At 30.6% G+C, this 23,109-nt stretch overlaps 1 protein-coding gene across 1 annotated transcript in view; it reads right to left on the reverse strand.

Annotated features, from left to right (window-relative positions):
- The window catches only part of LOC113386377, a 65,774-nt gene extending 47,754 nt beyond the window's left edge, over positions 1-18,020 (reverse strand). Inside the window, exon 1 of the mRNA XM_026624160.1 lies at positions 17,901-18,020. Within this exon, the coding sequence (XP_026479945.1) occupies positions 17,901-18,020 (120 nt within the window). The remainder of the gene's footprint in view (positions 1-17,900) is intronic.
- Positions 18,021-23,109: the final 5,089 nt, after the last annotated feature.

Raw genomic sequence — 23,109 nt, forward strand, 5'->3', positions numbered from 1 at the left:
AAATATAAGCACTTATATTAGATTTATGAAATATGAATGATATAATTTATATTAATCTTAAGTCTATTTGAAAATTTTTGAAACAATTGTTATTTATCTTTGATAAATTACCAATTACCGCTGGGTAATATCTAACCATGTCTACAATTTGAATATTTGAAAATATATTGGCATATTACGGCTGTATTCTTAAAAAAACTTAATAGATCAAGTGAATACTCATTTGAAGTATAAAAGGCCAGAAAACGACAGAATATTAAACGACTTGTCGTAGGACCGTAATATTTTAGTATGATCTATAAGACTATGGTATCTACCGTCAAAAAAAATACATGAAATCGTCCAATAACAATTTTTAACACACGATTTTTACCAAAAACTAATCAGCACAATTTCCAACCAATATTTTTTGAATAGTTTTCGAGTTTTCGTCGCGCAAAATTGGTATACGCTAATCCTCATCGAGATACATCGAATGGTTTTTAAATTTTTTAAGTCGATCGAGCCGTTTTCGAGAAAACGTCGATTTACGGCAAAAGAATTGTTCAAACAGTCACACACACACACACACATACTTTTTCCAAATTTGATCTCATTCGATTCAGAATGGCTTGAAACGTCGAGAAAACATAAAATTAGCGAATCGGATTTTTTAATGAAAACATAAACTTATTAGATACACTGTTTTATACAATTTTATATTGTTATTGGATAAACATTTAGACTTCTTAAAAATGTTGTATTAAATATATGTAGGTCTGAATTTGTTAATGTTGATAAATGAAAAATATATTTCACAGTAAAAATTAACGTTTTTATAAAATATCCAATGAATAAACGTTTAAAATCCCCAATCCATATAAATTATATCCATTATGCCTGAGTCTATTATTATAACACTCGCCTACTACTTGGTACGTCGTAGTTTCGTCGACGAATGCTTGGAGGGCGAAAGGCGTTACGGGCTGTCCGCAAATCACCGTCTCAACTTCTCCATGAAACGAATTAAGTCGTAGCATTCGTAGCACTCGTAGCACAGAGCGATGAGAAATGCACAAGCACCATTAATAGGATTTGATTGGATTACTGCATTCGGAAAATAATTAGATAATTTATAAGAATACTACCCGCTTACGAAGAGGTACAGAAGGAATTTTAAAGGATGATTTAGTTTTTGTTCATAGAAGGATAGAACTGTTGATAACTTGGTATATATTAGCTTTGTTATAAGTCTATGTAGTCTCTTCCACTACAAACAAAGTATTGTACTCTCCTACAAGAGTGCATATAGTATTAATAATGCATACTCGAGTATAAGTAAAAACAATTCTACGATTAACTATCTCATTAAATAAATAAATTAAAAGGCATATTAACTTAATAAATCCCATTTTATCTCAAATAAACTTAATTAAGAGTCGAATAAGCCGAAGCGTGCGTTAAGTATAGAACGGATTGTTCAACCGCACTTCTGGGTTTAATAGTAGTTTTAATGTTAGAACGTTAATTAAATTCTACTACATTTAACCAACTACCGCATGTTGTTTGCAGGTTTAAATATTTTCAAAGTTCAGGATTACAGGTATAAACCCGTGGAAATGTTAATCATTTCACCTTAAAGTTTTCGAACGAGCAATGAATAATGGAATATAAACGTGATATTAAATCCGAAGTGTAACATCTAGAATAATACTTGAAACACATATCCCTGAATTATAATAATTGATACTGATTAAAGCTTACATTTTAGGCCTAATAAGTATAATAACTAGTTGAAAGTGGCATTTAGCCTTAAGGCAAGTTGCTTGAACTTCCCGAAATGTGTAATAATTGACTTAATCAACAGAATTTGAGATTTAGATGTTTATATAAAATTTTTAACTATATATTTGGAAAGTTAAGTTATCGCTATAAATTGAATCTAAACATCGCTATTTCCAATTGATAACTCTCAGACATATTTATAATATCTGTAATTATATTTTATAGTGCACAGACACTAGAGCTTGTATGTCCTAAAATTTAGGCTTATTATTTTAAATTTTAATGAATTGATAATGTTTGAGTCATCACATCACAAAAGCATCTTTTGACACATATTGTGACTATAATATTTTTTCAAACTTAGATGAATTTTAAAAATTAAACTAAAATTAGTATGTAGTATTAGTATGTTGTTCACCATTATATCTTTTCACATACGAAGAAACGGCTCGATCGATCTTTGTCCAAAACTAATCAGCACGACACACACAATATCTTTCAAATAGTTTTTTTGTTTTAAAATCCGTTCGAAATTTTTAATAACGTCTAAAACATGGACGGAAAATTTTTCACTTTTCAGCTAATTACAAAATACGGCTCAGCCGATTGTTTCAAAAATCTAACCGACGCAAGTGCTTATCAAGTTTCATTAAATGGTTTTTATATTTTTAAAATCGACTTAATCGTTTTTGAGAAAACGTCGATAAAAGGTCTATTTTTGAGCAAAAAAAACGCGACCAATTTTTTCAAACTTTGACAAATTTTCAAAGTTAAACCGGTTGTCGTAGGGCCGTAATATTTTAGTATGATCTAGCAGACCATGATATCAATTGCCAAAAAAAAAATCATAGAAGTCGTCCATACTAATAACAACATACTAATACTACATACTAATTTTAGTTTAATTTTTAAAATTCATCTAAGTTTGAAAAAATATTATAGTCACAATATGTGTCAAAAGATGCTTTTGTGATGTGATGACTATACATATATTTTTTCTACAGTTAATTACAAGAATACCTACCAGCGAATATTTACCAAAAACTAACATCTTTCAAATGGGTTTTAAATTATCAACGTGGACGAAATTTTTTCCGATTTTCTGCTATTTACAAAAAAACTGTTCGGCCGATCGTTCCGCAAAACTGATGAACGCTAGTCCTCATCGAGATGCATCGAATGGTTTTTAATTTTTTGAAGTCGATGCAGCCGTTTTTGGGAAAACGTCAATTTAAGGTCAAAAATTTGTTCAGGCACATGCACACACACACATACTTTTTTTCAAATTTGGTTGCATTCGATTCAGAATGTCTTCAAACGTCGAGATAACACAAAATTAGCTTATCGGATTTTTTGATGAAAATATAAACTTCTCCTTCGGGAAGTTAAAAATATAAGTAGCACAATTGCACATTTATATTTTATTCAAAATTGGTATAAATATTAAGTGCATGTCCAGCTCTCCTAGTTCCCTATCTTGTCTTTAACACCAGGTCAAAAAATTACTATTAGGTTTAGATGACAATATGGTTATCCATGCTTTTGTACTATTTAAGTCATTATATTTTATTTACGGTAACATCAAAACTTTAATAACCTGACACACAAAAACATTATTATTAAGCATTCAAAGCTAATCGTTTCTTCATTTCACAACAAAACCATTACTAAACGTTTATCCATTCATCATCTTGATTTGAAAAGGTGTTTGTTGGTCGGCTCTGGCAATTTTTCTATCAATTCCCTCCGTGCTAGTTTGTGCCACACGCGCCTCCGAGCCTCCACCGCATTTTACTCGGAACCTCCGCCGTAACCGCCTTCCTTGCTCATGGGTCACGACGCCTGGCGGATGTATCTCGAGCATTACCGGTAATTGCTTCGGAGTTTTCATATTTAGTTATTTATAAGTCATCGCGCAAATAACACGTCCGATCCGAGATTAAATAGTGCCGCCGCTTGTCTTCGGAAATTAATGGAGGAGAGATGGAAAATTTTACAGAGTTGATGTAAACAAATGTAATACAAATTAAGAATTTTCTCTAAGCATAATTTTTTTGATATATGTAAATAATTGCTTTAGATAATAAATATTTGATTTGTTTACCTTTTATGTGACTACCTATCTAAGCTGTCCACTTGTACTTGTCTACATTTCTGACTGTCTACATGTCTACCTACATTTTTACTATCCTACATGTCTATTTGTTAACCGGTCTATATGCCTATTTCCTTATTTGTCAACTTATCTACTTCTTCACCTGTCTACCTGCATACTTCTCTACTTGTCAAAATGTATATCTGTCATCTGTATGTCAATAATTCTTCATATATATGAATCAACTAGTAATGCATGGCATCCTGCCTTAAGGAAAATTGCTGAACTTTCAGTACCGTAAATGAACATACGAAGAATAAAAATAATCAGTCAACAAAAATGCATATGAATAAATATTATAAAAATAAGAATTTTCATTATTTTTTCCTTTTGGATAAAATGTAATAACCTATTATTACACCTATTAGATTAGACGACATTGTTCATATATGTTTGAATGAAATATAAATAAACAAAATCTAATTAGGCGGACTTATTGTTAGAATGAACATATTTTATTTCAAATGCATGAATTTTTCGTTCGCAAAATATATGCACTGAGTTAACAATGCATATACTGTACTATCAACTATACTAACATAAGAAGTATTAAAAAATAAATTTATACTATAAAATTTACAATTACAGATGTGGAATTCGAACGCGATCAGGTTTGATTTTCTTATCTACTAACGCGAACACAAATTACAGTGACGCCAACCAACTGAGCTATAACGACATGCCCACGCACAACGCTATGAGCATATGTCTAGGATCTAATCGGAATTTCTGTTCTTACGTTTTTGCTTATACTAAAAACTAATCAGTACGTCTCCACATCAATGTGAATCGAATGTTTTTTGAATCATTCAAATCGGCCTGCCATTTTTTGCCCTTTTTGCTCCATATTTTCGAAATGGCTATACCTGCCTTCGCCAAAAACTGATCAGTACGTCTCCTTATCAATTCGAATCGGTGTTCCCGAAATCGTCGACGAAAATTTGTATCCGCACACATGCACACACATACATCCGTTTTTTTAAGGTATGCCAAAATATTCAGAAACCTTTAAAACGTACAGATACATTCAAATTTTCATTTTCGATTTTTTTGCGATTACTATAACTTACTCTACCAGAAGTTATTAACAATGATTTTTAATAATCATTTGAGACTACAAGATGTCAATTATTTACCTTTTTTCCCTACAACTCTGAAACTGGTTGACCTGCCTTGCAACAATGCAATCAATTTTTCACTTTCAATGAACGTTTGTGTTTAAATTAAAATCTAATTGTAAAAGTTACTTTTTCACAACTTTGTAATAAATTTTGAGCCTCCCAAATTTCCACTTCATAACAATTTTTATAGCAAGTATCAAATAAGAAACAAACAGCACGAATTTTTTGAAAATCCAAAAATAAAACTTTAACTGACTTCTCGCTCTTAATTTCGAATTAAAAAACAAAAAGGTCAATGTAAAAAAGTATATGTAACAGATTTAGAGATGAATTGGAATACGTTCGTTTATATAATTTATTCTATGCGTTTTACGATAAACCGAGAAATTTAGATTGCTTCTATCTTTAATATTCATTTCGGATTTTTCTAGTAGAAAGCAACATTATAGAGATTCTTTGTTTGAAATTTTCAAAACCATGCTTTTATCAAAGCAATTGTTCAGCTCATCAAACTGTTGATCACTTGTTTTCAAAGGATTAAATTTAATTGAAACACCGCAAACTAAAGCTCTTTCAATCAGCAACTTTAATACCGGATCAAAACTTGCTTTTCAATAGTAACAATGAAACATATTTTAATTAACAAAAACATGGTATATCTAGGTATTATATATTTTGCGTAAATAAAGACATTAATATGATTTTTAAATTGAAGATATTCATATCATTGAAGAAGCGCATAATAGTAAAAAATGATATTCCATGTTTAGCAGAATGAAGAGAAAAAAAATATAATGATTTTTAAAGATCTCAATAATTTAGAAAATACAATTGTTCAATAGTTATACGGCAATTTCAAAATAATGACCAAAATTTTAAACCTATGTAGAATCCACTTATTCCCTGAATAAATTTTACTCCACTCTGTGAAAATACGCCTTTTGAGAATTATTTGCTCAGATGAGAACTAAATGTAAAGTCTGCTACGATGACACTGAAACTTGAGAACACGTCAAACACGATCTGTAACTGTAACAAGATATGTATGAGGATTTCGATAAACATTTGAGAAACTATTAAGTTTTATTCTGTTAATTTAGTTAGAAATTGCATTAGAAGATTGGAGAACTGTACCTACTATCAAGACAAATAAGGATTGAAGACCAAGTGTTATAGTCATATATCAAATAGAAATTGAATTTAGATAAATTTGATTTTGGTATTAAGACCTACTTTAAGTAGTAGCTGTATTTTGTATATCGGAAAAGCATTTGCAAATGAAATTTTCAAACAAAATTGTGAAATTGTGCTAAAGCTATCAGTTCACGATTTGAATATTTCTACTATCCCTTAGTTTCATTCCCTCCATAAAAGGATGCTTTGAAAATAATATGTTAGTAGTAAAATTTTTATCTCGAATTATATTCTTGCAATTTTCTCCTTTTATTTTCCTCCAATCGAGATGTCTCACTAACTACCTTAAATTCGTTTATCTAGATCTAGTCTACGTTAGAGTAAAAGCGTAGGCCATAGTATTTCAAGCAAAGTATTTCGGGAATCAACGGTGAATGGCCTTTATAAGCTCCTAGTATATATTTTTTCGTTTAGTATATCGTTTTTGAGAGATTTAAGTCCGCTCGCGTCCCTTTTTTCGACAAACTCAGCGAAACAGAAAAAAAGCGTCGCCGCTTTTTATATTACTAAAAATATCTTCACCTGCCTGGGATTTTCAAACCAGAAGGGAAACTTTGAAACATTTAAAATATAGTTTTGAAATTTAAAGAATAGATAATAGCCTTGTTTTAATTACCAAACTCATTCAAATTCAGTGATTGAGAAATTTAAAAAAAGTGACAAATTTCAATTGAGTTTTATTGTTACTACAACTCTGTTAATAATTTTATGAAGTCACATACTCTATTTCTGCATTTCTGTTTGTTATGGAAATTAAAAATGTATGTGAATGTATATGAGCCAAAATTTGACCATTTATTGATGTCTGCTAAGAAGTGAATATACTAATTAAAATTGAATTGAATGAAAATTTTACGAAACTCGATACAGTCTTGCATAGATTAATTTTATTCACGGTCGGCTGAGTCCCATCTTTACTATTAGCAGGTGAGTCCAAAATTTTCCCAAATACGTCTACGTTTCAGTATTTTTCCTCCATCAAAGTTAAAGAATCTTAAGCAGATGGAACATCCTCCTGGCACGGACCTTTGTGGAAAATCAGTGACGCATAATTTCGAGATTCTCCATTCAAATTCTTGCTCGTTTCGAGAGAACACCGACACAAACAAAACGCCTGGATATAATCGCATTATTTGACTTGGGGTTTTTCAGAAAGAAGTCATATTGTGAGGAGAAGTTTAAATTTTAAAACGTTATAATATACTGCAATTGTCTTATAAATAAATAAACATTAATTTTATAATATATTTCTAGATAAAAAAGGTGGTATTGGTATTTTGCCTTGAGGCAAGTTACATGAACTTTCCGATATGTGTAAATAAACGACTTAATGAAAAAAATATGAGTGATTAAAAGTATTCCGAGTCGTTACAAATAATTGAAAATGGAACGAACACGTGCACTCGGCTACTCATTTTCTCAAACTTTGATGAATTCTTAAAGTTAAACTACTGTCGTAAAGCCGTAATTTTTCAGTGAGGTCTATAAGATCATGATATTATTGCCAAAAGCGTTCCATAAAAATCGGCAACAACTAATTACAAGAAAACGGCTCGGTGGATTTTCATCTAAAACTAATCAGTTTTCATTCCGAACTAATATCTTTCAAACAGTTTTTGATTCTTTTAAAATCGATTCGGTAGTATGAGCTCAAATGTGATCGAAAAATTTAACACTTTTTTTTTCAAATTACAAATTAACGGCTTGGCAGATCGTCGCACAAAACTGATAAACGATACTTATCGTAATACATAAAATGGCTTTTAAATTTCTGAAATCGGTTCAGGCGTTTTTGAGCAAACATCGATGTAAAGTCTAATTTTGACAAATGCCAAAAAAACAATACTAATTTTTGCAAACTTTGACGAATTTTTAAAATTAAACGACTTGTCGTATGGTCGTAATATTTCAATATGATCTATAAGACTATAAAATCATAAAATCATGAAAATCGTCGAAAAAAAAATTTTAATACTTCATTACAAGAAAACGGTCCGACCGATCTTTACCAAAACCAATTAGGTCTATTCGCAACCAATATCTTTTGAACGGTTTTGAACTTTCAAAATCGATTCAGAATTTCGGGCTAAAACGTGGACGAAAATTTTTCACTTTTCTGCGATTTACATAGAAATCGTCGCATAAAACTGAGAAACGCTAGACCTCATCGAGATACATCAAATGGATTTTAAATTTTTGAAATCGGTCCAGTTCTCCTTTGGGAAGCTGATAATAACATAAAAATAGTAATAAATATCAATAACAATAGATAATAATAATAAATAATGAAATAATATAATAATAGTACACGAAAATCATACATTAAATTAACTATCATATTTCGATGAAATACGTAAAAATTATAGAAATTGTTCCATTAAACAATTTACTAGATTATTATATTATCCATTGGTGATTTTCGATTGAGTCTCCTAGAACGTGGTATCTCAAGCAGTGGTGCAACTATTTCATTTAAATGGGCTTCTAGTTTCTGAAAGTGGTAGACACCGAAATTCCTTATTACTTCTTAGATATGTAAAATATTAAGATCGCCATGTATTGTCTTATTACTGACAAAGCATGGTGCATCAGCTAGTTTGGGCACACTACAATAATGCTATATGCGACTTGCTGGCATATTCTCATAATTCTATACCATATAGGTTTTTTTTACTGATATCGTATATTCAACATATTTTCTAACCGTGCCGCCGAGTTATCCTCCCATGTAATAATTTCCTCTGGATCTCCTCGAAGATTTTGCCTCCGTGGCAGAATTCAAGCCTGATTTGAGTGTAACATTCGGAGACAAATGAGGCCCGCAAGTGTGTGCGCGCGCGATTACCCGCCAACGGTATTTGATTTGATTTCACTTTGACTTTGAACATTTTATTTTGCTTACAGCGTATGAGTCTGATTCTTCTCTCGGTCGTCAGTCTCATTCAATTCGACCTCTTTTATTTATATTATTATGTGATTGCGCAATTTCATGAGAAAATATGGTGGTTCAGTATATACGAAGGTAATAAAGACTCAGTGGAATATTTCGATGTCATAAAGATGCCTGATTTTGATATCTTCATTGTGGGATGGAATATGTTGGGAGTCAAAGGAATAAGTAAAATCAAAATTGGCAAAGCTATGAAATGATTACATTCGTAATTATACTCATTAGATGATTGTGGCTATAATTAATTATTTTAATTGATCAAAAAACGTGTAGGAAAATTACATGAAACTGTGGTGTATGGCTTGAGGCAAATTTCTGGATCTTTTCGCACTAAATACAATCGATATATTTTTTTTAATTAATAAAAAAAATTGTGAAATGAACAATTTTTTTCCTAAAAACAATCATTTTGTCAACACAAGCAGACAGTTTTTAACCATTCAAATCGGTTGCATTCTTCTCATAATTTTTTTGCGCCACTTTCCCACATAATTACAAATTGAATGTTTTTTCGATCATTCAAATCGGATGCTCCATTCTCCTAAACCCGTTTTCTATTTTCTGCACTCTTTGCTTCGTAACTCCAGAACGATGGATCGACTGTTGCCAAAAACTAATCAGCACATCTCCCTATCAATAGGAATCGAATGTTTTTTGAACCATTCAAGTCGGTTGATCGGTGTGCCCGAAAACGTAGATGAAAAATTGTATCTACACACACATCTATTTTTTCCAAGTATTCCAAAATGTTCAGAAACCTTCAAAACGTAAAGAAATGTGAAAATTTTCAATTTCGTTTTTTGGACGATTACAATTACTTACCCTACGGGAAGTTAAAGAACTAGTGGGGTATGGCATTGTGCCTTAAGGAAAATTGCTGGAGCTCTCCGTACAGTAATTGAACATTCGTGAAATAATAATAATTCATCATCAAGTAAAATTTATCAATAAGTAAAATTTTTTTAGAGTATTCCAAAATCTATGTGTATCTACTAGAACGTAAACATAAACAGATACCGTCGACAAAAGCAATAAGTTTTTGAATCACTCTAATCGGATGCGGCATACTCTCAAAAACTGCTATTCTTAGTACTTTTGCTCTGTATCTCCAAAACCACTGCATCTGTAAAATGTAATCAATCATTCACTCCAATACAAATCGAATGTTTTTCGAATCACCCTAATCGGCTGTGTGGTTCTTCCAAAAACTGGTTGTTTTTGCGGTTGTTGCTCTATATTTTTAAAACGGCTGAACTTGTCTTTGACGAAAACTAATCATCATTTAATTATTATTCATAGAAACGGCTCGGCTCATCTCACTAGTAATTAATCAACGGGGTTTTATTTAATGGCATATAAAGTGAAATTTACACAGGAAACAGTCGTTAATTTTAATAAATGTAATGTAAATTGCAAGACCAGCTACGAATTTATTATTGACATCCAGATAGTTACAGAGAGTCGTGTACCTACGAATTCCTGGTTGCAAACCGCGCTGTCAATACATTATTCCGGAGTTTTTCCGGCTATGACCTGCCCAAAGCACGTGCGGTTTCCTCAACTAAAATCGATAGCGCAGCAGAAATTCGTTCGCATTCTGCTCGAAGCATTCTCGTCGTTGGCCCATTTCCCCATTTCCAACATTACCAACATTTCCTCTATTTTCCCACACTCCTTAGAATGCGATCGTGTTCCAGTTATCCCGACATGAAAATTATCATCTCGCACCCGATTCCACGGGAGTCGACAACGAAGACGATGCCTGGATGCCGCAGCAGCAAGTGGGAATTTTTTACTGTTAACATGGTTATTTGCTGCAAAACTCGGATAAAAAAAAATCAGAATATACGTGCGAGTTGATGCAATACTTGACTCAATTGTAAATGAATTATTTGACAAATGACCAAGTAACATCAATGCTAAAACCAAAAGATTGTTAAGTATATATTGGGCAAATTGAAGACATCACAATCATATTTATCACAAAAAAATGAATGTGTTATTTGCGAATGATATATTTTCTCTTATTTCCCACTATTGTATTCAATTTCTGAAGCAGCAACTGCTATTGTAGAAGACGCTCGTTTCACTTGTTTACAGAATAGCATCTGCTTTATATTGCCGTGATTTATACTTCTTTTTGTCTTGGAATTACATCTAATAAGGTATTTCTTTTTGCACATTTTGCAGTATTTCTTATCTGTGACATTTCTAGTACAACTTATATACGTTTAAACGGTCGACGTGATATATAGATAAACAATTTATGAATCTCGTTTGGCAGCTGTTAAATATGCCAAACCTTGCTTACATACCAAAAACACTAAATTTTTACTGTTAAATGAGAAGAATAATTATTTTTTCAAACTCATTTAAGCGCTCAAAAAGCTGGATGACAAGATATGAGATAAGCCGACAAAAAATTGTAATGTTTATGATAGTTGCATATTTAATTTAAAACAGACTTGGTTAAATTTACTTTACTTCGGTTTACATTTTCCAAAATTTTGTTTGGCTGTCAGTTACCTACATTTTTTCCTTTCGTGTATGTATACATACATATTTTTTAAATCGTTAGTTATCATAAAAACTTCTCCAAAGATTTTTACCAAAAACTAATCAGAACAATTCGAAACTGATAACTTTCGAGCAGTTATGAGTTAATATCGGTTCAGGATTTTCAGCAAAAACGTGGGGCAAAAATTTAGCACCTTTTAAGGTAAATCTAGAAAAATGGCTCGGCTGACTATTTGCAAAAATAAAAAATTGCAAAAATAAAAAAATTGCGAGTCCTTATTGAGTCCATTACATGACGAAGAAGAAGAACACAAATGATCTGCTGAACTCTCCAGGTAGTTAATGTTACCTAAAATAATTCTATCAATTATCACCGGTTTCCTCTATATTTACAGTCCAACTCATGCCAGAGGATATTTTACGTGAATCCTCGCTCGTATTTTACGAACACAGATAGGGCAGCCGACCGACAATGTACGTCGAACATTTTAAGCTGCTCCTGGTGTGTCCCGAGCATATGTGCAGAGGGATAATAGATGGAAAGCTTGTCAACATTTTTAAAGTTTTTGATTGAAATTTTTAAGCAATTTTCTTGCGACCACGATTCACAATTCATGTAAGCTTGTATAGCAATGATGATCCTTTGAAATCCCTTGAATGCAGGTGTATTGATGTGCCCGAGGAAGTACCCAAAAAAACATTGAGCATGTTTTGAAGGGTAGACCTTTTTATATATAGTTATATACGTAGATATATGTAATATGATAGGTAGCCGAACATAATTTGTTTTCTAAATTCATTTTGTAACTGACTTATTGAACAAAATATTTTCATTTGGTTTCCTCTCATAATGTTTGTTCGAACTTGATAAATGTTATGAATATCTATACCTACATATGATGCAATAATTATTTTCACTTAAAGTATCTATTAATATGATACCAAACGTTATTCACATGTTTTAAGCAGGAAACAGTTTGCAAATGCATACATGTGGCTTAAGTTTACTTTGATGTACATACGCTTGCAATAATTTACACTCAGCGTTGCGTTAATTGTGGTTATACAAAGTTTGCTAAGAACTGTTTAACTCTCTCAAATATAGGAAATCGTCCTACATTTTATTCAGAAACAAGTGTGCTTTTGGAAACATGTTTAGGTTGGAATATGCATTGATGCAAAATATTGTAAATTTTTGAAACTTCTCATACTTGTCTTGGCGAGTTTTAAAAACTCAACAATTTTGAAAGTTTATAAATGCTGATTAGTTCCTGATAAGACGTTCCTTTATCAATAACAGTTTAAAAAAATTAGTCATGATTTTTATGATACTTTGTTTGATGATAATATTTATGATAACGATTATCCTAGAATATTATCGGCATACAAAAAGAGGTTTACTTATAAAAATTCATTAAATTTTGGTCACAATTTTCAAAATTATATTGTCACCATTGTAAAAGTTGCTTAATGTTAATTATCATTGCAAATATGACGATTAATAACGCTCCATATATAAAATTTCAATTTGTTTTAACATTTTTAACTTTTAATTAATAAATAAATATAAATTATCTCAAAAATAGAAATTTCTGCAAGGTTTCTGAACGTTTTGTCATACTTTAGAAAAGATATATGTATGTGTGTATGTGTGTGTATAGTATGTATGTAAAACATATGTATGATTCAAAACACATTTCTCGTGTATTGTCAAAATTGATGAACAATTGATTACATTTATAGGGAGGAAGGTTCAGAGGTTTTGGAGGTTCAGAAAAAAGGTTAAATTAAACGCCATTTGGCTGTCCAAAATAGTCATTAAACAAATGGACATAAAATCATCATATATTTTATAGATACTTTAATAATTCACTAAAGTTCACTTACACAGTTCAAAAATGTGGTAGTCATTTTTGACATTATGAAATTCAATGAATTTCAAAATTTTCAATAATATTAAAAAAAATCAATTTATTTTTCAAAAAATACAAACAAATACAAACTTTTCAAAAAAATCTATTATTTAAAAAAAAATCAAAATTTCCAAAAAAAATCTGTTTTTTTTCAAAATTTTCAAAAAAATATGAATTTCATATGAACATTTTGATTTGTCTCAAGGCAAAATACCATTTACACCTAATTAACTTCCCGTCGGGTAATTTATAGTAATCGCAAGAAAATCCAAAATACACATTTTTATTTATTTTTACGTTTCACAGGTTTCTGAACATATTGGCATATCTTAAAAAATGGATGTATGTGTGTGTGTGCGTGTGGGTGTATATCTGCGGATACAATTTTTCGTCGACGTTTTCGAGAACACGGATCAACCAATTTCAATGATTCAAAAAAACATTCGATTTGTATTGATATGGAGACATGCTGATTAGTTTTTGGTAGAAGCAGGTTCAGCCGTTCCGGAGAGACGTGGTAAAAAGTGCCAAAAACTTTTCTTTCAGTTTTTAACAGAACGGAGCATCCGATATTAATAACATTTTACTTGTATTGACAAGATGAAGATATGATTAAAATTTTGGGAGAGCAGGTATAGCGGTTTCGGAGATCTAGTAAAAAAATAAAAAAGCTATTTGGCGGACAAAAATGATCATTAGACATACGCACATCAAATTATCAGATATTTGATAGAAATTTTAATAATGTGTATAAACTATGTTTACATTTCAATGGGTTCCGTAACATCTTTTATCCGTTAGACGGCGACGCGGCGCTAACGCGCTTCGAATATTTGTTTCTATGCAGCTAAAGCAGTGCGATTGTTTTGAAATACAGTTCAAAATATCCAAAATAAAAAAAATAAAATTTCAAAAGTCATTTGTTCAAAAAAAGTAAATTTTTTTCAAAAATTCAAAATATCCCAAAAATCCATTTTTTCCAAAGATTAATTTCCAAACATTAAAAAAAAGAATCTTTTTAAAATATAAATTTTATTACGGGAAGTCCCAACAATTTGTCTTAAGGCTACTATACACCACTAGTTCAACACTAATTTTTCTAAGAAAAAATGTCATTTTCACCTAATTTACCAATACTCATTTTATCCAGTTTTCAAAAAAATTAAACAAACCTACCGCAAGTCTCTGGTTTTATTTTGGATTTAAAACTTCAGTTTGTTTTTTTTTTCAATGCGAGTTCGAGCTTCACCTATATTTGTACCATCTATATTAAAACAACTCAATCCGGTTCAGATTTTCGAACCGCTACCTGCCGCTGCCGGCGCTGAACTACGTCGCTGCGTCGGTTGTGGGCGCGCAAACTTCACTGAAAAGCGGTCGGCGGCGCTTTTGCAAGCAAACACACAACGGCGGCAATACACACAGCACGGAAAAGCACGCTGCAATGGATTTAAGTTTAGCAAAGTAGATTACATCTTGCTCAGGAGCTCTGAAAATAATTCCGAACGAGCGAAAACTAATACAAACCCCATAGTTTTAGACCAATTTTGTTTATGTATTTTCATCATGGGTAAAAGGAAAGACGAAATAGTTATTGGTAACATATATTGAGCGGTTTATTATGGTCTGTCTAGGGTTTTGTTGACAGTACTTGATTATCAAATTTTTATGATTGAAATAGATAATTTGCCTCTTTATAATATTCTCTTTCTCGTATCAACAATAGTTTTTGATGATTATTAATAAACCTACTTCCATTTTATATGTTTTATACAGGGTGTCCCAGAACTCACCGTCAAGCTAAAACAAAGTGGCAGTATTGATAATTAGAAAAAAAAAATTCCATGCCGTTTGAAAATTATGAGCTTTGTCTAGAGCTTTTTTTAATTTTTATTAATTTTGTTAATTTAAATGTTGGATCCGTCACCTTGAATAACATTTCTAGGACCACTGCCAAAATTAATGTTTAATTGACCCAAATTATCTGAAAGTAAGTATATTTGTTGAACTAGGAATTTAAAATTTAAAAAAATGGTAGAAATTATTGGTAGTAATTTCTTAACAATATTGGCAAGTTCCATCAAAAGTTCCTACATTTAATTAGGGTTGTAAAATAGTAATTCTTGATAATAAATTTCATCATATAAATGATATAATAGCCTAACTAGTTGAGAGTGTCATTTAACCTTAAGGCAAGTTGCATAAACTTCCCGAAATGTGTAAGAATTGACTTAATCAATCGAAATTGAGATTCAGATATTTGGATGAAATTCAGAAATATAGTTATCGCTTTCAATTAAATTTAAACATTGCAATTTCGAATAGAATTAATAGTAATAATATTAATTATATAGCACAGAGACAGACTAAAATTGTAGCTTATTATTTTAAATTTTAATGAACTAATAATGTTTGAAACATCACATCATAAAAACTACTTTTGGCACTATAATGACTACATTATTTTCTTAAATTTTAATGATTTTTTACATTGAACTATTTGTCGTAGTCGTAGCATTTTAGTATGTTCTATAAGACTAATCTATTGCCAAAAAAGTTCATAAAAATCGACAAAAAATTTTTTTCAACAGTTAATTTCGAGAAAACGGCTCGGTTGATTGTTACCTAAACCAATATTTTTCGAAAAGTTTTTGATTTTTTCAAATCTATTCAGAATTGAGAGCTAAAACGTGACAAACAGATCATAATTTGAATTTTAATTACATTATTGTTTCCAAATATCATGTTTAATTAATATCATTTTTAATGCTGTTATAATAATAATTTATTATTCTATAAATGTGTATAATGGTTGACACTAATAAATGTGTGTCAAGTATGGTAATCACAAGTGTTACATATTACTAAAAAATATTATTCAAAATTGTTATATGATGTATTTATTTACAATTGAAATGCCATCCTGTGATAACAAAAAAGTTTAATTCAATCGCGTGTGAACTATACGCGCACTCTTTTTTTTATTGAATCGTCTATTTTTCATAAATATTAATCATTGAATATAACTGTTAATAATAATAATATTACTTAAATTTCGTACATTTTTATTCAACAAAGTATGCAAAAATTTGGTTAATATCAATATATAAAGATAATTTTTCTGATTTGATTTGAAATAATACCTAAAAATCTAAATGAAAGAAAAAGACTTGATATGTTTCCGCATTTTAGCTGTTCTCTTCTTTCGAATATAATTAATTCGCTCTTTTACTGAAATCTATCAGCAAAAAATATTGAAACACGATACTAAGCAACTCACAAATGACTTATTCCAATGAATCCGATTGATATAAATGGGCAAGTATATAAGAAACGAAAGAGGTTTATTCTACGAGAAAAGAATTATTATACGTCCGAAATGTCAAAAACAGAAAAACTGATTCTGCGTTCCGTTTGATTTAACAAAGACATTTATTACGGTCAGTCGAACAGAAAGAATAATGACATCTGAGAAAATTAACGAACAATGAAATTGTATTACCGAAATATTTGCTTATGTAGACAGATACGATTTAGGTAGAGAATTTAGCCTGAATGGCATCTGTCTTTGTCATTTAGTGAAATAATCTTGTTAATTTAATTGAAACGATAAACTGTATGAAGCCCTTTAGCACTAATTATTCAAAATTATATAGGGAAGATGAGCAATAATTTTCCAGACTTTTAGAATATGAGCTTCCAAAAATCAGACAGATTTTTTTTCAGCCTGTCAACTAAAAATGACAACATTCGTGATGCACTTACAATAATCATATCTCAAGGTAAGATCTTTGACGAGATAGTATATGGATGTTTTAAAACTCATAATCAACACCTTATACATGTTGCATTATCTCAAGTTTTAGTGTATTGTTTATTGAAACAAGGACCAGAAATGGAATAGGAATATGGTTCAAAAGACTCTCAAAAAAATACTAAATACTTAATAATTTCACCAACTTTCTATAGATTATTTAATACAGCGCATTTGTTGGGTCGTTTTGATCTACTACCGGAAATTATTTTTATCTCTATGTATTTTTCCTCGAAAAAAGAATCTTTCGCGACTGTGCATTGCATTTGAGCTGAGTCCGCTGTTTCAGTGAAGAAATTTTATTACGAGACTCGGAAGCTATATGGCACTTGTTTTATGCAAAACTTGGCGGCATTAGTACTGCGCGTTGGCGGTGGATAACGTGCACATACGACGAAAGATTAAAAATGCAACGCGTACAGCGTTTCGCCATCGCGAAGATTAACATTAGCATCTGCACCTCAACACTTACTTCTGCATAATAAATGACGAGAATAAAAAAGTGAGCAGCATTCCGAACATCCAACTCAACTCTGCGAGGTTCTGGTGTTTCCGCTTTTTGGTGGAGAAGATATTTAGGGTTTATGGCCATGGTGGAAGAGAAAAATGTTTCTATTCTCTTAGCATTAACTGACTAAGTAACTGTCATTGTTATTGAAATTATCGTAGGGTATTTGGGCACAAAGTTTCCACTTGATTCCAAGTAATTATACTGTCTAAACCAAATTAACTACTACATCAACATATAATACGAACAACTGCCTGACTATGGTCAGTCAGTACAACTCCCAGTTATGTCGTCATTGTAAAAGTGTGTTTGTTTTTTAATGTCTTTTAAAAATGCATCACCTGCTTCATTGTACTCTTTTTTACTCCATAAACGGAGTAAAATGGAGCAGCTAGAGAAAGAAAATATTGGTTATTTTTAATTTCAAAATGATTTTACGAAGTAACAGTTGCATTATTCAACCAATGCAAAATATAATAACAAACACAGTATAAAACTTTGATCTGCTATTTGTTCAGAATATTCATTGGATTCACTATTTATCTAATTTTTCTGTTGTTTCGTTTATGATGGCTAATAAGAATTACAAATTGCATATTTTTATAGATAATGAAGAACAAATTTATATTCAGATTTATTATTCTAAGCAAGAGATCCACTTTATAACGGACTTCTATGCAGTTTATTCATTGCTAGTGTTAATGAAATTAATCAAGATTGTTATATTACATCTGTCCACGGTCTGAACGAATACTATAGAATTTATTAATCAGCAATTACTTTATTTCTCTAATAAAGATTCAAATCCTAGATGCTAATTCCAATGACAAACCGATCATGTTGTATGACTTTAGTTGCATTATTATTTTCAAATGCTTGAAATATTATAAATATTTTGAATGCGATTATAAATTTATGATTTATTATTATATAAATATGTATAATGGTTGACACTAAAAAATGTATGAATCACAAGTGTTACCATATATGGTATGTTATGGTAATATGGATATGGTAATAATGTGGATAGGGTAATATGGATATGGTAATAATGTTTATCAGTAATATATTACTGATAAACATTATTCAAAATTGTTATATGATGTACTTATTTTTAACTTAAATGCCATCTCGTACAATAGCAAAAAAGTTTTATTTCAATCGAGTGTGAAACTTATGCGCACTTTTTTTGTTTATCAAAAATAATTCAGATTTTAATTTCAATTCTGGCTAAAGTTATAAAACTCACTTATATACTTTAAAAAATAATTTAAACTTTGTAATTCAGTTTATATAATTCTTATAAATATTAGACAATGTTACAGTTTTTATAGTAATCTATTTGAAAACATTTAATATTCCTCGATAATTACGTTACGTTTTGGGAAGTTTCAGCAATTTGCCTTAAGACACGATGCCACACACCACTAGTTATTTTAAATCAAGGATGAGCAACCCGCGGCCCGCGGGCCGCATGCGGCCCGCCAAGCGTTTCTAAACTAGACATTATTTTTCTAGATAATTTATCAAATACAGCTGTAAAGGCTAATTTTTTTGTCAGTTCAACAATATTGCAAGAAAAATTGAGAACTTGTCCGAGAACATAACAATAACGCATTTCCCAATTTAAAATAATTAAATAAGTAAATCTTATAAAGTCGCGACGGTGGAATTATGGTAAATTTAAAGAATTCCTGAAGAATTTAAAGCGTGTATATGACGATGTGCTTTTTAATACCAAAATTCGTTAGCTCATTAGTAATGCAATGTTTAAAGAAGTATATGACCCAAAATGGCAAACTACAATTGTTTTGGATATGAAAGAATAACTGTAGTGCTTTCGTGATTTAGGTAGTGAAGAATAATAGCTTCTGCAGAATCTTGGGTTTCACTTTCCATATTTAGAAAAAAGTGAACAAATTTTAATTGTGATTCCAAATGTTCAAAGCTAGCAGGACAGCTGTTTTCTTTGCCATTTAACATCGATGTAGGTATACTTTATGAAAACCACCACAGAAAGTGATCAGCATACAAAATTATACAGCTTAAAAAATGTATCTTTTCTGTAAACATCGAATTTTTTTATAAAACTCAGGTCAGCTCTGAGAAATCTTTGCTTTGAAAAAAAAAAAAAACAAAAATATGATAAATTATTATTTTGGAAGTACGTATGTGTGCAAATAATTACACAGGTCCACAAAAGAAAAGTCGCTGGGAAATAATTAATTCATTTAGAAAAATTTATAGATTATTATACCAGTTTTTAAATATTTTGCGTCTCAATTTTGGCTATAGATTTATCTTCAGCATTAAAAAGTACATGGGAAAACATATGTCACACACCCAATCCAGACAACTTTTTTGTGGATCCTTTCATAGATAAACAAGTATAATCCTTTGTTAATTTTTGTGGATCCTTGTTAATTTCAACCATAAAATTCATAAAAAATCCATCGATCTCATCTACTTTCCTCATTCAAAAAAATAAAATTATGAAAAACGGCTGATTTTAAGCATATATGAAAAAGCAGTGGCAAATTTCTCATTAAAGTTTTCAAGTAAATTAGTTTTGCGTTTAACTATTGTTTTATTTTGTATTAATATTTATATACACTTATAATATACACTCGTTATTATATTAAATATATACCTTTTCATTTTTGTATATTTGTTCTTTTCTTGTTGCAATTTTGTAATTTGTTGCTTTTACATTATTCCCGCGCTCAGTCAATGAATCTTTTTGACTTAATTTTAGTTCAGACTTTTGTGTTAATGAAAAATTTTAAATTTTATTCAAAAAAAAAAACAATTAATTTTCTTATGAGTTGTACAAACGTAACAATTTTTTAAAAATTTTATTCTTCAATTTTTTTTTAATGCGAAATGGAAAACTATATACAACTCCAAATTTCACTCTCTTCGATCGATCAATTAACAATGATCGTCTTTTTTGTGAACGTTTTTAATTGAAATTCGATCAAGATTTTTCTGAGCTTATAGAAAAGCTTAAATTTATCCGATTTATTCATTGCAAAATTTTAAAAACGATTCTTAGATATTGGCAACGAAATGGTTACCTCCGATAAAACTAACTGTTTTTTTTTGTTAACTGTTATCCTATTGTACAAATATTTCACGATGTGTATTTTAAAATTTGAATGTCTTGCAAAAATTTGTGTATTATAAATTTTGAATGTCTTGCAGAAGAAGCAAGTTTAGCAAAAAAAATTTAGAAACTCAATATTAAAATCTGAAGATAAAACTGTTTTTAAAAAATTTAGATTTTTATTTAAATTATTGAAATCTCACTCGTTTTGCTGAGCATAGCAGCATAACATAATACAAATATGGATGTTAGTATTTTAGCGTTGCAGTGGGTAAATTATCAATGTGTTTTTTGTGTTAGCTGCCCCTTTCATTTATATACTACATATTTGTACATTCAGAATTAGTTGGCCATTTTTTATACTAATGATTTTCTAAAAATATTTCCTGAGGCAAAACGTTCGCCGGGTCAGCTAGTATATATATTAAATCCGTGCGGCCCGCCATAAAATTTTAAAATTGAAATTGGCCCGTGGATGAAAAAGGTTGCTCGCCCTTGTTTAAATATAGTTACAATACTAGTATGGTGTATTTTAATATTTAAGTATTCACAAATAATAATAAGTTAAATATCAGGCTTTTGTTTCAAAGGATCGTATCAGTAAAAAAATATTCATTAATTTAACATTATGTAAAAATCTAGTACTTTGAGTACTATGCTGCCGGATTATAATTAGCTGGTGCAAAAATCCTCATCACCTATTATAAATAGCTACAACATAAAATCTGATACACTTATATTCATCGTAATAGCATATTTCATTTCCTAGTGCAGATTATACACCGCTGCCACCATAACCGTAGTAACATCGTACACCCTACTGTATCCTTTGGATCGCGTCCTTTTGAGTCCTGACATCTCCCGCTAACGATGCATTTATCCTTGGAGTCAAGTAGCTTCAGGCCGCTGTATTCAACATTTTCAACGAGGTCGTAATCTCATTACACGCAGCTTTGAAGTCGTTGAAATACTTTTGTAAAAAAAATAAACGAAATGAATAACACGGCGAAAACAAAAACATTAGTGCGCGGTCGGCGGTATTAAACAACGGCAGTCGGCTTCAAAACACTAATTACGCCAAATGCGCCGGTGGAGAGTTAGGACAAGGACAAAAAAAATAAGTTAGAACACAAATTAAAATGTTCTGGTAAAGGTTTTTTTCCAGGAGTTGTGAAGGATGTGATTGAGTGCGATACGGTAATTAAAGACTTAGAGAAAATGTAAGATGTAATAAAAATTTCAACTATGACAAATTCCAGAAACTGAGGTAAGAACGTATTTTTTTGTTTTCTTTATGCTTATCCAGACTTAGATAATGTATAATTAACTTTCCGAAGGAGTTTCTGTTTTCATAATAAAAACGATTCGCTTGTTATAGGTTTTTCGACGTTTCAAGCCATTCTGAATCGAATAAGACAAAATTCGGAAAAAGTATGTGTGTGTGTGGGTGTGTATGTGTATTTAAACAGATTTTTTGCCGTAATCGACGATTTCTCAAAATCGGCTGGGCCGATTTCAGAAATTTGGAAGCCACTAGTACGAAAATATACAGTCATCAGTAAACATTTTAAGCCAATAACTTGGAAATTAATTAGTATTAAAATAGCAAGTTGTAAATTATAAAATTTGCTTAATACTTTAAGTTAGATATATTTTAAAATCACATAAATACTAATTACCGACACCAATTCTGATAAATAATAAATGCACTAACGAAGTATTTTCTCCTATAAGCATATTTACATAACATTTTTAAAACCAACAAAAAAATCCTCAAAAGCTCTTTGCTGACAAGTCGTATGCATTCTGTGTAGTTATGCATATGGATGAGATCTTTAAAACGTAACTCTCATTAACACAAAACATAACAGAAATAAACTAGAATGAGAATATGTACTTCGTATAATATAATGACTACGTGCACGTTTTTATACCAAGTGATACCACCAACTACCATCCGGTACTGTGTACAAGAGGACAACAATGATGTCAAATTCAAAGACTTATGGGTTAAGTGAATAAAATAATTCTGTTAGTTTTTCATTTTACAAAATAATTTATAACTGT

This window comes from Ctenocephalides felis, unplaced genomic scaffold (assembly GCF_003426905.1).
Source record: "Ctenocephalides felis isolate EL2017-DRISC unplaced genomic scaffold, ASM342690v1 CF-g0.4_SCAFFOLD_03571, whole genome shotgun sequence".
In the NCBI taxonomy this organism is placed as follows: domain Eukaryota; kingdom Metazoa; phylum Arthropoda; class Insecta; order Siphonaptera; family Pulicidae; genus Ctenocephalides; species Ctenocephalides felis.